At 39.5% G+C, this 15,263-nt stretch overlaps 1 protein-coding gene across 9 annotated transcripts in view; it reads right to left on the minus strand.

Annotated features, from left to right (window-relative positions):
• The window catches only part of LOC111577802 (transcription factor SOX-6-like), a 108,758-nt gene that overhangs the window by 59,463 nt on the left and 34,032 nt on the right, over positions 1-15,263 (minus strand). For 8 of the 9 annotated variants that reach the window (XM_035954642.2, XM_055009126.1, XM_055009125.1 and 5 more), the window contains 2 exons: positions 10,410-10,623; positions 7,755-7,965 (listed from right to left, as the gene is read on the minus strand). In XM_035954642.2, coding sequence (XP_035810535.2) covers positions 7,755-7,965; positions 10,410-10,622 — 424 coding nt within the window. In that variant the 5' untranslated portion in view covers position 10,623. The remainder of the gene's footprint in view (positions 1-7,754; positions 7,966-10,409; positions 10,624-15,263) is intronic. The other variant, XM_055009127.1, reaches the window with a different exon arrangement.

Raw genomic sequence — 15,263 nt, forward strand, 5'->3', positions numbered from 1 at the left:
TGTTCATTGTAGTTTCAAGTTCATACAACAGTTAAAAACACAGTTTCACTACAAAAAAAAGACATTTAAAAAAAATCATCAGAGATTCGAATTATGCACCAGATGACTTCCCATGAATTAATAAAAGCAGAAATGTGTTTGTTTTGCTAATGCTATTTTAATTTTTCAGTTTCACCGATGTTTTTCATTAAAACAGCAAAGAATGACCACTAACTAAATATTCCAAAGACTTTGTAGTAAACAAGTAAAATTTTGGCAAAGTTTATTTTTAGGGGAAAAAAAACATTCTTGTACAAACGCAAAGTTGACTGCAGACACAGTATACTGTTTATCAATGCCGTGTGTGACGGCTCAGTAGAGACAAACAGTTTTCATCACAGTTTGTAATGCAGTCAATTAAAGCCCACATTTTTGCAGAGCCACGTCAAACATGCTCCATTGGCTTTACACATGATCCGTCTTGGCTGTGACACAAACAGTGCTTTTCTTTCTTCATTACAGTTATATCATGTTGGCCTTCACCACATTATCAGGAACAATTTGGCATTTCACTGAAATCCTCATTTTAAAAAAAGGAGAAAAAAAGGACTTGATAAAATCACTATTTAATCTGATTCTTTTGGACGACATTCAAAACTGTTCTGACAAACCACATTGCATGCGCCCGTACCATATGCTGGCTGGCCTGCAGCCAAACTGAGCAGGAGAGGGCTACCAGGCATATCCCACTGACTGTATTTGTAGTCAAGACCCACAGGCTGTGGCTGATCATTAGTAAAGAGATCCCTATCAATTACAGAGGAATAGATTGAAACCAACCACAAGAAGTCCGGAGGGAGTCGGCTTGTTGGCAGAGACGAGGAGAGCAGTACTGACCACCAAACGCAGTCATATTCAAAAGCAGATTGAAAGTCCAAGAAAAGAAATAGAGTTTATGTTTGGATAAAATACAGTCTCTCTTTACACACACCACGCTGCTCGACTGGCCACAATATGGCAAGTTGGGACGAGACTTTGTTCACCAGCATCCACATACTAATCTACACTCACAAACACACAGACAAAGCCTCTACCTGCACACAATCACAGCTCAAGCTGCCAATCCCATAGAAGAAGGCAAACATAGTGCCAGAGCCAAGGCTTTGTTAATTAGCCAATGAGCTTAACTCTTGGTGCGACCCAACTTGCCTGTTAAGCTGTCATCACAACTACTTCCACCTGAGTGTATGATTCCATAAGCCCTCACACACACACACACACACACACACACACACACACACACACACACACACACACACACACACAGGTCAGGGGCACACGGGGCACGCCTCGCTAAAGTTCGACGTTCGGTCATGCACTATAGCTTCTTCCCCAGCTTAGCTGAAAAAAACTCACAGATGATTTAACCTTCAGACAGTAATACTGACAGGCCTGGGCCAGTAGCTAAGCTGCTAATTGGAAGCAAGATCCATTTGTTGTTCTGTAACAAAAGAGGAATCTCGCAGCTAATGTTTTATTCCAGGTAGAATGTCACTGAACATTTGCAGCGCAGGTGTTGCCTCTGAATACACAGAGGTATGCTAGTCCAGGATACACATGATTGCACATCACTCTCAACCCGCCAACCAGGCAGACCCCCTCCAGAAGAGAACACACGTTCCACAGCTTGAGTGGCGGTAACAGCAGAGATGTTGAAACAGGCTTTCAGCAGCGAGACAGAACAAAGCGAAGCCTGGCAGAATGTCTCTATTGTCAATGAGAAACAGGGTTAGAGGAAGGCTTGGCCCCGTTCTGACCTCCTCTTCCAGCTGGGGAAGCTATTATATGGGTGATTGGGTGCCCAGCTCTGGCCTGGCCTTAACTCAAGACACAGTGCAGACTCCTGCAAACTGGACAGCAGAGGTTTAAACACACAGAACAAGGCTTGTAAAACAGTAGCAGCACAAGGAGCTGCAAGGGGTCACAGGATAGTAAAAATGTGGAAAATACAGCCCCTCATCTGCAGAATTGTTTCTTTTTCTGTACATAGATTACACAGTGTAATGTCTGTATTAGATAAGACTCTATGGCTCTGACATTGTGCATCTTTGTAAAGTGACCAAGGTTGTAAAGTTCCTCCAAACTTGGTTTCAAAGCAGTGTTTCTCGGTAGTAAAATGCCATATATGAGTTTTTTGAAAAAGAAAAAAGAACCAGTCTCCGCATTATTTTTAAGAGCTTTACACTTTAAGAACTCAGTTGATCTGCTTCATCAGGACTATGTAGTTTCATCAGATTACACAGTAGCCTATCAGTACCAACAAGCAACCCCTGAACGGTCCTCCCATTCTGATTTAAATATTACTAAATTCCCTATATCACTTTTTCCAACAGAATCCCTTCATTTCATACAAGTGATGACTTGATCAAAAATGCATTGTGTTTATCATTCAACACAATTACAGTAAAGCTGAAACAGGACATGGGGGCAGGAGGAAAAAAATGTGGTGAAGTTCAGTGTAACCATGATAAAAATGGAATGTTTTAAACTTAACACTTAATTATGAGTTATTACGAGTTCATGTTTCCACAAAAATGAGTAAATCAAGACAGTCATGATGACTTATGAAAAGAACGTTGGGTTTGTTGGATCCTAGAAATGCATCATCATGTTACCACTAATGCCAGATTGGAAGTTGTGCTTCTGCCCATTTCCATATGATGGGAGGGGCAGTTGCTGGCATTCACAAATGTGAAACTGTATCATTGGTCTGGGTTTTTATGAATACCTAATTTGTGCCTTGAGGTATCGAATGAATCTGTTGTTTCTCTTTTTAAAATTAGATGTCTTTATCAGATAAACAATAATAACATAGATTTTCTGCTTTAATACAGTGGTAAAACGCATTTTTATGAAATGATGGTGTACAAATCTCTCAATGTGAAGCCTGTTTAGGCTGACGAGTGACCGTCAAACAGCGTCTGACTGCTCTTGAACACCGTGAATGTTCGCTGATGATGAAAAAAACATGAGTGAGCAACATCCCTTTCACTCTACGAAGCCGTATACCGTCTGACTTGAAGCCTCGTTCTATTCAGTCACTCTGCATGTTTTAATGTCAGAAGAGAAAAGGCAGATGTGTTATTTTTATATCAGCTTTTTAGAATGTAGAAGAAGTACCGAGACTAAAGTCTAAGTCCAGTTTTGCTGAATGCATAAACACAGGTGTCTGTTTTATGAGCACTCCGCAGCCGTACAGTGTCGCGGTAATTGAGCCTGATCTCATTTGCAAATGAAACACATGATTTGTACAGTAATTCATACAGGCTCGGGTGTAAGCAGGGATTAGAGTGATGTTAAGTGTTTGCCAGGCGCCAGGCACATTAGATGGCTGACTAAGTTGGCATGAAGGCATATTGCCCATGCCAGACCCCTTTAACAGCAGGTCGGCCCCCTGGAGGTTCAACAATACAGATAATCATAATTCACTCATCAAAACTGAGGGAGCTTGATTGCACACTTCACTGGGTTTAATGTCCAGTAATGAAGGCTTCCCAGAATGTTTCTAATCGGCATTCAGTTAAACATGTCCACTTCTGACAGTTTTTATCCTTTTCGCACTGAGGGGCTCAAGGAGACAAGGTGAATTCAGATTAATGTTTGGTAATGAGGCCCCTATCGGTGTTGAAAGAGAATTATCGTTTGGGTTATTTTTCTGTATATTCCAGGCTTTTTATTTCCCATCCTCTCTATCTCTTATTTTTAGCTACAAAATGGAGGATGGAGGAGCATTTCCATTCAACAGCATGTCTGGGCCCCACATTTATTTCTTCTGATGTTCCCTCATCCTGGCCTTGAACATTTTATTCAGCAACGAGCCAACCAGTCTAAGTGCTAAGTGCTTTAACGTGTCGAGAAAGCCTTTTGTATGCAGTAAGCCTTTTTATCTAAACCTTCACACAACACCGGCGCAACTCAACATAAATGCAAAATTGTCAAGAAAACGTCAGGCCTTCACCCTCCTGGCTCGTGCGTTGCGAAAGTCCAGGCGAAAAGGACGTATTTTCAGCAACCAGTTGTGTGGTAATACAGCTACCTGACACAATCTTAAAGAGTTCTTCATAAAGCTTTTAAAAGCTGAGGCCGCAGTTGCGTGAAAAAAAAAATCTCCCACACCGCAAAGCGAGGCCGTGTCTATTCATTAGAACTGTCACAGGCACTTAGGGCTCCTCAGAGTAGCAGACTGCTAACAGCGTGGCGACAGGGGGTGAGCGCAGCGCGATGGCTAACAACGACATCATCCACACTTTAGCTCCAGGCTACAGTGCACAGAGGGGTCAGCCACGTTAGTCTTAGTGAGCGCTCAGTGGTTAATAGGGTCCGTTCCATTTGATCATACAGCCAATCTAACCTGGGAGAGCTCAGCTGACTGAGCCCTTTGCAGCAGGAGGCGGAGGACGAAGCAGGGGATGGCATTGTTCAGGCTTTAATGTGCTTGACATTTGAGTGCCGATGATCAAATCTGTCAGACTGCCAGAGGATTATAAACAAACTACATTTTAAATGTCAGCCTAAGTGAACACATGGCACTAAGGTATCAGAAGAAAAAGACTTGACAAATGCAGAAAAAACCTTTACACCTTTTGGATGTGCAGTGTTTCAAACACAAAATGATCTCTAGTCTGTGCCACACCAGGACTCATTATACACACCTATTTACCAGGATGGCCTTGCACTCCTGTGTGTATTATATTCTTCAAAAAATAATAAATTCAGCTTATGACTTAGGAAGTCTGCCTTTACCTATAACACACAACAAAGCTCTAACTTAGAACGTGAGCAAGGTTAACTGCTGGAGAGGGATTCCAAAAAGATGTGCTCTAAGTGATTTGAAAGGGTCGTGAAGGTGAAGGACGGAAACAAGAGGAACGACCTCCCATCAGGTGAGGTGAAAGAATAAATATAAAAAGACAATAATACAGTGAAAGCGACAAATACTCACCTCAAAGAAGAAGCAAACAAACTGATAAAAGAGAAAAAAGGAGAATGGTGTGGGGCTTTATTGCTTGTGAGGAAGGCTCACTTATCTATTGATCACTTCATTTTATTTTGTATAAGCTCATTAAGAAAAAAAATAAAAAATTCCTGTCAATCTCTATATGTAGAGTTATATTAGGCTTCAGATAAAATGCATTACTACAGCACCGCATGAAAGACATTTTTACAATGCGTCTTCAAGGATCACAGCAATTCACATGAACGTTTACAAGGCCCAGAAACAGAATTACTAGTCGTGCCAGCACTGTATGATTCAGTGTGCCTGTTTATATTGCACATATTTATCTCGTTTCTTTTTGTCTAAGTGTTTGCAGTGTGATCAGTGCCAATTGTAGTCCCCCAGGATAGCAGCTCCTCTAATTAGCAAAGGAAGAGCCAAATTCAATACCTGGCTATGTTTTTTTTTTTTTTTTTTCTTTTTTTCCCCAAAGGGGAGCAATAATGTTCAGCAAATCTGAATCATTTGTGTACATTGGACGAATATTTTAGAGGATGTTAACAAATACATTTTTGTGTTTGTGTTGTTTTGTGTTACGTATATGTGCCTGTCAAAAAGAAAAAAATAGAACAGAGAGATAGTAAAATTATAACAGAAATTATTATTTGTATTTAGATGTAATATTCAGAAAAAATCTATTTATTCATTATTTATTAGAATTTTGTTAGCAATGTTTTGGTTTGAAACCTCAAAGGTAGAGACTTCATTAATGAAACATCGGAATAATTCCCGTTTTCCGAAGTAAAGTGTCTCTTTACATCTTCTTTATGCACAAAATCAATTTCTCAATTTCAGATAACTGTTTTTAATGAATCCTATTTTCTAGCAGTGGAAAAGGTTATATATATGCACACTCTCTAAAAGCAGTCAATAGTCACTTGATGACACATGATATTAAGAAGAGTATAGATTTAGTTTATAATATAATATGCCCTGCTAATCAAATTATAAAGTATGAAATGTTCCCTGGTCCAAAAAGAGATGTGAAAATATTTTCAATTAATGAAAAAAATAAATCCTGAGCAGAGTAAATGAAATTTTACTCATGTTTACTGAAATGGATTATAAAGTCTCTTGAGTTTCTATGCTGCACATGAAAAACATGCAGAAAGCAGGAAAATTAGTTAAGAAAACATCAGGTCTAATTAAAAATGAGCAATTTTGTTAAAAGCAAGGCCGGGTCTGGTTGTATTTGAATTATACTGTACATGTGGTGGAGGAGGGAAAGAAAAAACACTTCAAGCTGTCCCCGAGCACTTCCTTCCACTCATGTCCCCTTTGATTTGACAGGAAGATGTCACAACACTTTTGAACACACACACACACGCGTGCGCACACTCACACACGTGTTTTTCCTTTCAAACCAGTTTCCGTGGTGCAGATAAGAGGCAGAGCTACCTATCTTTCAACTAAAGACACTGTGCTCTGTATTACGCCTCTGGCTGTCCCATTCTGGCCCACTTTACTGTATCAATAACAAAGTAAAACCTCTAAATGAGAGAGATCAAGCGCTCCTCTGATATCATCACGATTACTATGTGCACATAATAGTAAAGAGGGGTGTTAGATGGTTTTAGATCTAGCTTGCTTTGGGTGGGAAGGGGCAAGCTGCGGCATGCTGGGAGACTCCAGTGCTTTCCTGTGTTAGTGGTGTAGATCAGAGGAGCTCAGGAGAAAGGGAAACCTGTGTTTTCACTGATTGATATTGTGATCTAACGAGCAAGGGATCTGTCAGTTGTAATTTTAGATGTTCAAAGATCCCCCGGAGAGGATGTGTTCAGAAAGAGCAAACAAAAATAGCCAGGCAAGGTTGTTCTGGCTTTATGTGTGAATGAAAACAAAATGAGCAACAGCATCACAACTATTAAATGTGAGGTAATAAACTGATCTAATAAAAGCCCTTCATTCCCTTTGTGTTCACAGCAATCCTGTCGCCGTGTCACAAAATCAGCAATCTGATACATGGTTAAAAACTGCTGAGAGGAATTTTAAAGCCGAATCTGTACAAAGATGTATCATATTTTGCTAAAATACTTTTGGTTTACTGTAGACACCAAGAACAGCACACGACTTGCTCTCAAGCTCCAACTGACAGTCCAAACAAAGTTTAAACTAGAGCCTTTGTACAAAGAATGATCATACTATACAAAGTTAGACTCAGCAAATAATTTTAAATGAGTCATTTCAAACATAGATGATGGCTGGTTTGGGACATATTAATTAATCTTATTATCTGCAGCAACGTGGGATTTTTGTTCCAACATCAGTTCAGTAATAGAGTTCTGTTGTTTCGTTGTCGTTTTAAGCCGAGCTGGATTGTTGGGTTGTCTGCTCTGTTTAAACTTGTAAGGTCTTCACCTTACTGTGTGAAGTGCTCAGAGATGACATATGTTGTGAATTGGCATTATATAAATAAAACTGAATTGAATTGTACAATAGCTAACAGTTTGCCAACTAATAATAAACTAACAACATTTAAATGTAGAATATGTATAAATAGCTGTTTGTGATTTCCTGGTCAAATGAGGAAAAACAATATGGATCAAATGATGAGTGATTTGACTTCTACCATCAACATCATAAAGAAAATTATCTGGAGAATGTCACTATCCAGTGAGAATCTTGTCTAGTTTTCACAATTTGTCAACTTAAAAATAAGTAGATCGAAGGATTCTAGATACCCCCACACAAAATGATCTGAATGAAGACTTTGGCTTACCGTCTTGCTCTGTCTTGGTCAGCTCCACGAGCTTCTTCTGTTTCAATGTGTCCACCACATCTGCCAGGCTTCCTTTGCGGCGCTCTGGTGTCCCAAAGGCGAGGCCGATCATGGGCTCCCCGCGATCCCTGGAGCACTCCTCTGGCTTGGGTGGAGAGGTAGAGTTAGTCCGGTAGGAGTAGAGTGAGCAGCCTTTACTGCTTTCATTGTCCTGGGAAGAGGCAGCAAATTAGAGTTCAAAGTTACAAACAGACACAAACACATCCCACGGCTCTTTTCTGTGCATCACCACAGTATTATTTTGGATTTAGCTGATGCTTGCTTAGCTGTACTTAACCTTGGCTTGGGCTGGCTGGCGTGACACGACAAATGTCAAGTTTAAGATTGCATTTTGCTACTGCCAGAACGTGATCATTACAGTAGCTGATCTATCTGTGAGCAGGAGCTCTGTGGTGTTGCTCCACTGCATTTCTTTATGCTTCTCAGGTCACTGATGTGTGATACTATGCCCCAGTGTGAGATAAAAAAGCCTGACGTATGTTTTTTTGTTTTTTTTTTTGTTGAAGGCCTTTAAAAGTATGTCATAACAATGACTGGTATTTGTGATAAAGGGAATATTGATTAATGAATTACTTAAATGCACCAAATATTTTTCTTAGTTTTTAAAAAGCTGGATCTTAAGCCTTGTTCATTGATGATAGCTATCTAATTGCACTTTATATTTTCTGCTGTGTGACCAGAGTGTGTGTGTCCCTCTGCTGTTCGCTTTGCTGGGTTATGAGTTAAGCAAGAGGCACAAGGAGTCTATATTTATCCAGAAGATAAGCTTTTCAAGATGACCACATTGTCCCACACAACAGACACTTTAGCACAGGTGCTCTAACACCAGGGTTATTTCTGGATGCTTTCTCCGCCCCTTACAGAGTGGGGGGATCTCCAAGAACTTTAGGAGGCTTATGTTTCAAAGACAAGGGGCTTTGGCTAACAGCGGGATCTTAAGACGCCCTTGAAACGGCTCCAGGAGGCCCTGTTGTGCACTTTGTCTTTAAGCGGAAGATGCCTCTATAATGAGGATTAGGAGATAGTGTGTCACTCACGGATTGTTCAGGTGTGTTTCTCAGCTCCGTACAAGGAGTTATACAAACAGAACGATGCGAGCAGAAGGTCTAACGGTCAGATCAAATTATAAACTGAAAGGTCAGACAGTCACTCTCTGCAGTAGACAATACATGTCCATGACTGCTGCTGCGAATCTGTAAATTGTCCTTGAGCAAGGCACTGAAATCTGAACTGGTCACCTACTGGACGTCACTCTGGATACAATAACATGATGCCTGAGTGTAAAAATGATAAAGCCAAATAAGCACAACAAATGCTTGTGTAAATGTGTGCATTTTTAAAAAGTGTTACATCATTTTTGTATAAGAAAAATCTGAAAATGTGCTCTTTTTTTGTAATTTTTGAATAAAACTATCTCCACTGTCTGGAAAATGAACTCAAAACTTGTCCCACAGTTTCATGCTTATTTGTCCCTTCTGGAGGCTGGAGATGAATGAAATGACACACAATATTGCTTTGTTTTCTTTGTCTACAACATGCATTGCTGCAGTGTTAGCGCTGTATTTTTTTTTTTTTTTTAAAGAAGTTTTGTGCTGTTACTGCTTAACCATCTTGTGGACTTAATGGAGCCCAAATTTTCTTATATTTTAACAACTGAAGGTGGTTAATTGAAAGAATCTTTAAACTTGAAAGAATTACTCCTTTATTTATTTCCATGAGTCTTCTGGGGTAGTCCATGAGGGCCAATAGTCACTTTCACAAGTGTATATGAGATGAGACCAGAACTATAAATATGTGTAGAAAAAATAGAAACAAAAACATTGAAAATCAGTTCAAGTATTCAGGGACATTTTTGCCTTGAGGCAACTTTGAATCCTGATTCTGATGCTAAGTGAAGTCCATTTCTCAAATAGTTTTATGAATGCCTAATTGCATTTAAAATCTTTATTGTGTACTAAGAATGGTTCAGTGTAACTGAGTTTTTAATAAGTTGAATAGATTAAATGATGCTTTAGTAATATCTGGCAATCAAAAATTCAAACTCTCTCCAAAAACAGTTCTTTTTATGTGTGAATGTTAAGTGTGTTCTCCCACAACAATGATAGCAAAGGAAACTTCAGTATCAGAACTTTCTCCTTTCCTCGGAGGCTGAAGTCAAACGCCTCGTCCTTTAGGGACCAACACAACCTTAAGCCAAGTAACTAACACACACAAACACATGAAAACAGGCTGTGGAGATGAGAAGAAGCAAGGTGTATAACTCTCTAGAGGACAACCCTCACTGGGCTGCCTACAGCACTGCCTGTAGCACACAGACCAGAAAGAAGTGCTGGGGTGTGCACACTGTGTGTTTGTGTATACATGTATTTAAGAATGTGTGCACTCAAGAGTGCACAATCATCATTATGCATGAGAATTTGCAAACCCTGTGTACTTCAGGATGTATTTCATGAGTGTTTTATGAGTCGCACACCCCGAGTGTGTACGCTGTGTACACACACTAACCACATTTGTTTTATAGATTTGAGTTATAGCAACATATCTCAAGATAAGATATGGTCAATTTCACTGCTCTGTGCATAATTCACTTCTCACCATCACAGCAGGGCCGACATTCTCCCACTCAGCATCCGTTGGTTTCTCTCTGATTGGCTGCAGTTCGTCCGGGTGGGGTTGGTCATGCAAAGAGGGTGACGCCGACTCCTTTGGGTCCTCTCGCTCGTCAGCGGCCCAGGCTGCATTGTCCTGACCTATCACTTCCTCAGACGGTGGTAGAAAGGGAGGCGTTGCTCGCATGGAAGACATCATTCTGAAAGGCAAAAAGGAGAAGGTTTTAATTTTAGTGGCCTCAGTGGATTGCAGTCCTGTCAACCAAGATGGACGCAAACTGAAGTGACACATCCAGCGACAAAAGCGACAAAAACTTGTGTTGCTTCACATGATGATAAAGACGGTGATAACAATCATCAGAAACCAGTCATGAAACCAAAACCTTCCTGGAAGCCGCGGTGCATCTGCTGTGGAACACTGCACATGTTGAAACACTAGCTATGAAAAAAGATGCTTTTTCTATACAGAAAGTATATTTCGTAGTGTGTAAAATTGTATAGTTTAATTATTTTCCTACAATTTTCCAGTTAACACACTGTATATTTTGGTACTGCTTATGTGTTTCCATGCACTTTATCAAAGTATAATTTTCATTTGAGTTGGAATTTCTTTTACTTAAAGGAAACCTACAAATTCACGCATCTAAAACCATGCTTTAGTACTTTTTAAAAATGATTGTAATGGTCAGCTAGTTACTATGTTGTTACTATATTTATTGTATTTTAAGTGATAATCAACATCTAAGAGCATGAAATGAAATGAAATAATGACATTTTAAATCAAAGGTCAAAGGTCAGCTTGAGACATAATGTGAAAAAAAACACTTCTGGCCACAATTTAATGCCATAACTTAGTAGGAGAAGGGGCAACGATATTTTATATTTGGATAGATTTTGAATTGGTGGCGTTAATCTTTTGTGCCAACTTGAAACTATGGTGACTGTAAAAATATATACATTATATTATCTTTATTATGGCGAGGCTGGATTAAAGATGTGTTTGCCACATTTTAGAATTTGTAGCTTCTTTGCAGCAACATTCATATTGTCTGCTGTCGTACCTCCAACTGTGCAGAGTCATCTTCATGGGACAAACACGTGAACATTAAGTGTGAAGCAGAAAACAGAGTCAAAGTCTTCACCACACATATTCACTATGTGATATGAATCGGGACAGATATGGATGTAAATTGCAAGTTTTTTCTGCCATCGTGAGGTTGAGAATTCTGATTTTACTTAGAATTTGTTAAAATATAAAGTAGTACATCTACCAAACTTGTGCAGGTTAAGTGCACAGTTTCATCAAATTTTTGACTGTCTCAGTTGTTGGAATTAAGGGTTAATGTAAATCATCACAATCACAAGCATATATATATAGTATATATACTATAGGTTAAATACTGCAATAAATACTGAATACTACATGTAAAATACTGCAGTAAATGATGGACACTATAGGTTATATATATATATATATATATATATATATATATATATATATATATATATATATATATATATATATATATATATACATATATATAGTATATATACTATACAAGCAAAAAATGTCAGGTGCTCTACTTTCAGTGTGTTAAGTAATTTTAGATTTTTTTCCACCACCGACTACACCATGACACCACAAAAAAAAAAAAAAAAAAAAAAAAAAAACTGCTGGAGATTTCAGAACCGTGCATTTGAATAGATAATTCAAAGCCACAACTTTATTTAAAATGCTGAGACATGAATGGTGAAGATGTAATTACAGCTCGCTCACACATAGCTAAGCAATTTTAAGTACATATCATATTTTTGGCATTTATGGACACACTCATTCTAAGCAACTTACACGCTGTACGCACACATGCGCACGCACACACACACACACACACACACAGGCAGAGGCACATGGCGGTAATCTATTAATCTATTAAGCAGCATCACGGCCTCTCATCACCTCAGAGCTGTTAAAGAAGTGGGTGCTCTGCTGCTGACTGTGAGTGGAAAACTCTCTTTTTTTCTAATGTAAGCCTCACGCTAAGAGTGTCATTAGGCAAATACATCATTTCCTGTAATGACTTCCCTTTGTTGCACTGTACTTATGAGGACATTCACTGACCACATTTATTGTACCTCCTAGGTCGTCTTTCGTATCGGCTGCTGCCCTAAATTTTTATATTAACTAAACACAAGCTCATTTTTCTGGTCATACATAAGTACAGTGCGCACACAGACACACATACATAAACACACACAAATTCAAACAATCTTATGGAAACAAGTACAAATCCAAGCCAAATTTGAGGGTGATAACTTACAATGTATACTGTGTTCCAAGTGAAAAGACTAAAAAGTATGAGTGATTCCCTAAAACAGTGCCACCCCTTGGCCCACACGCCACACACAGACACACATTAGTAAGAACTGGATCACAACTTATGTGAAGCAAAACAGATTGCACTAGTGCTCAGTAAATCACAGCAGGCTGTCCATCTCTGAAATATGGCCTCCTGGGTGCCCTTAAACATAAGTCTGACCCTCTGTCAAATGTCTGAGAGAAAAGAGCAGGGGTTGCAGTCTGTGTGTGCAGGGAAGCAGAATAAAGTGAGTAACACCTAATTTAGAGGGCGAGTTAAGAAACCCTACAGTGACAGATTACAATCAAATGTCACATGAACTAAACTGGAAGGAGAATACAGAGAAACTGTAGAAAATGCTAAAACTAAAAGAAGAAAGGAGTGGACAGAGAAGAAAAGGTTTGTGCCAGCGTCGATTCAAACTGCATGTGAGAACTGTGTGGTGTGTAGCTGTGGAGAAAACGTACCATTTTTGTTCTGTATGTTCAGCGTATCTGGGTAATTTGTGATGCATAATGTGGAAAGAGTCAGATTCCCATGTGGTTTCGACTTTTGTTCAGTGATTCTGAGGGTCATAATGTTCTGTGCATGTCGTCTTTTACTACTTCAGTAGGAATGCAGCTTCCAGTGACAGAGCAATGCAGGTTGAATTAGAGGAAGGAATTTATCTCATTCACATTCAATTTGTACCTGTTTTGTTATTATTATTATTATTTTTTATTATCCCTTATTAATCCCACAAGGGGAAATTCTGATTTTTGCATATCCCCCCCAGTTGGGGGGGCCAGAGTGCAGGGTCAGCCACAGTACAGCGCCCCTGGAGCAGGAAGGGTTAAGGGCCTCGCTCAGGGGCCCAACAGTGGGGGTTGGAACCTCTGACCTTCTGATTGGTAGTCCAGAGACTTAACCGTTGAGCCACCGCTGCCCGTTCAGTGTTTCTCTCTAACTTCCTTATTTCAAAGTTCACTGTTCCAAAAGTTGAAACACCACTGAATTGTGCATAATTTTCTTGTCATAAGTTGGTCCAAATATTAATTAATCAAATCGGGAAGTGCATGTAAAAGAGGTCACTTATAGGGATGAACATAGAAAGTCCACATCTCTACTGAATGTTGTAGCGTCTTTTAGTAGCTGAACCATTTCAGTTCAGTCTCACTACTTTAATCTTTGTTATTTTCACCTTAAACCACTATTGTATGTTCCCTACCAAGCACAGGAGTCATGGCAGTCAGTTAAATTGGCAACTAGCTGGTGGTGAAAACCCCTACTACAATGCTGAAGACCCGTGTATTTCTTTAAAGGGGTGGTGCGGACCAAAACAGAGTTTTAACGAGTTTCAAAAATCAATGAAAATCCTAATACCAAATCTCTGGGATCAATGCCTAAGCTGAATACAGTCAAGACCAGCCTTCTCAAATATTATAGCTAATTGGTGGTTGAACAATGGAGATACCACTGGTCTTTTTGAGTAAGCCTGTTCTTCTCATGCACATGGTATCAAGTCTTGGTGAAGTCTGGTTGTACAAAGTTGACTTAGTTTTCTAGTGTTTTGAAGACTTAGGTGTCATGAACTTCTATAGCTCCCCACCAGTGTCATCCTCACTCCTCCCCCTACATGATTCGACTGATTGGAATAGCAAAAGGTTTCAGTCTGTGGTTCGAATTTCTCAAGACCTTTGTATTTTTACGCAGTGGTATGGGTACATGAGATTGTAAGACCCCAGACAACCAACAAACAAGAAATCACTTATCCATGATCAGCTGGTGCAATCCACACTGCACTGATGAGAGAGCGATGGGGAGCCAGGGAGCGAGAAGACAGAGGAGGGCCTATATTTAGCTGACAATATTGCTGGTGCTGTGTTTATGGGGGAGCTTAAGACTTAGTTTCTTGGAACTGGTGTCTCATATGGCCAGGAATGCCCAGCCCCTTAACTCACCGCCACTGATAGGGTTTCATCATGCAACAGGACGGGGTTTGTTGGTAAGCATGCCACGAGGCCTCTTGTGATTGGCTGGAGCAGGAAAACAATATACTTTATCAGGAAAAGACTCACATTACTAGTGTTTAGATGACTCCATTGTTTAACTAGCATTACAAATGTTAAAGTCAACCAGTCACTTGCTATGAACTTAGTTTAGAAGCTATTGCAGTGTGTATGTGTGTGCATGTCATTTTTGCATCATTTCATACAAATGTAGCTGAGTATTAAATGAGTTTTCCAGCACCTCACTACTTGAAAAAGTCAATGGCTTTGAAAAGTTGTAAAAAAGAAAAAATACTAAAGCTTACCCACATTTTTAAGGTAATGCAGGTAAGGCGAGAGGGTAAGAGAAATGACCACAAGAAGAATTCTATCAAAATGTAAGAGAAAATCAACTTAGATTAGGATGCCAGAAAAGTGTAAAAAAGCATATTGAGGTGTTTCACATCAGTACTACTTACAGACAGACCTTATAACTGCACATTTTTGAGAACAAGG

This window comes from Amphiprion ocellaris, chromosome 3 (assembly GCF_022539595.1).
Source record: "Amphiprion ocellaris isolate individual 3 ecotype Okinawa chromosome 3, ASM2253959v1, whole genome shotgun sequence".
Classification (NCBI taxonomy): domain Eukaryota; kingdom Metazoa; phylum Chordata; class Actinopteri; family Pomacentridae; genus Amphiprion; species Amphiprion ocellaris.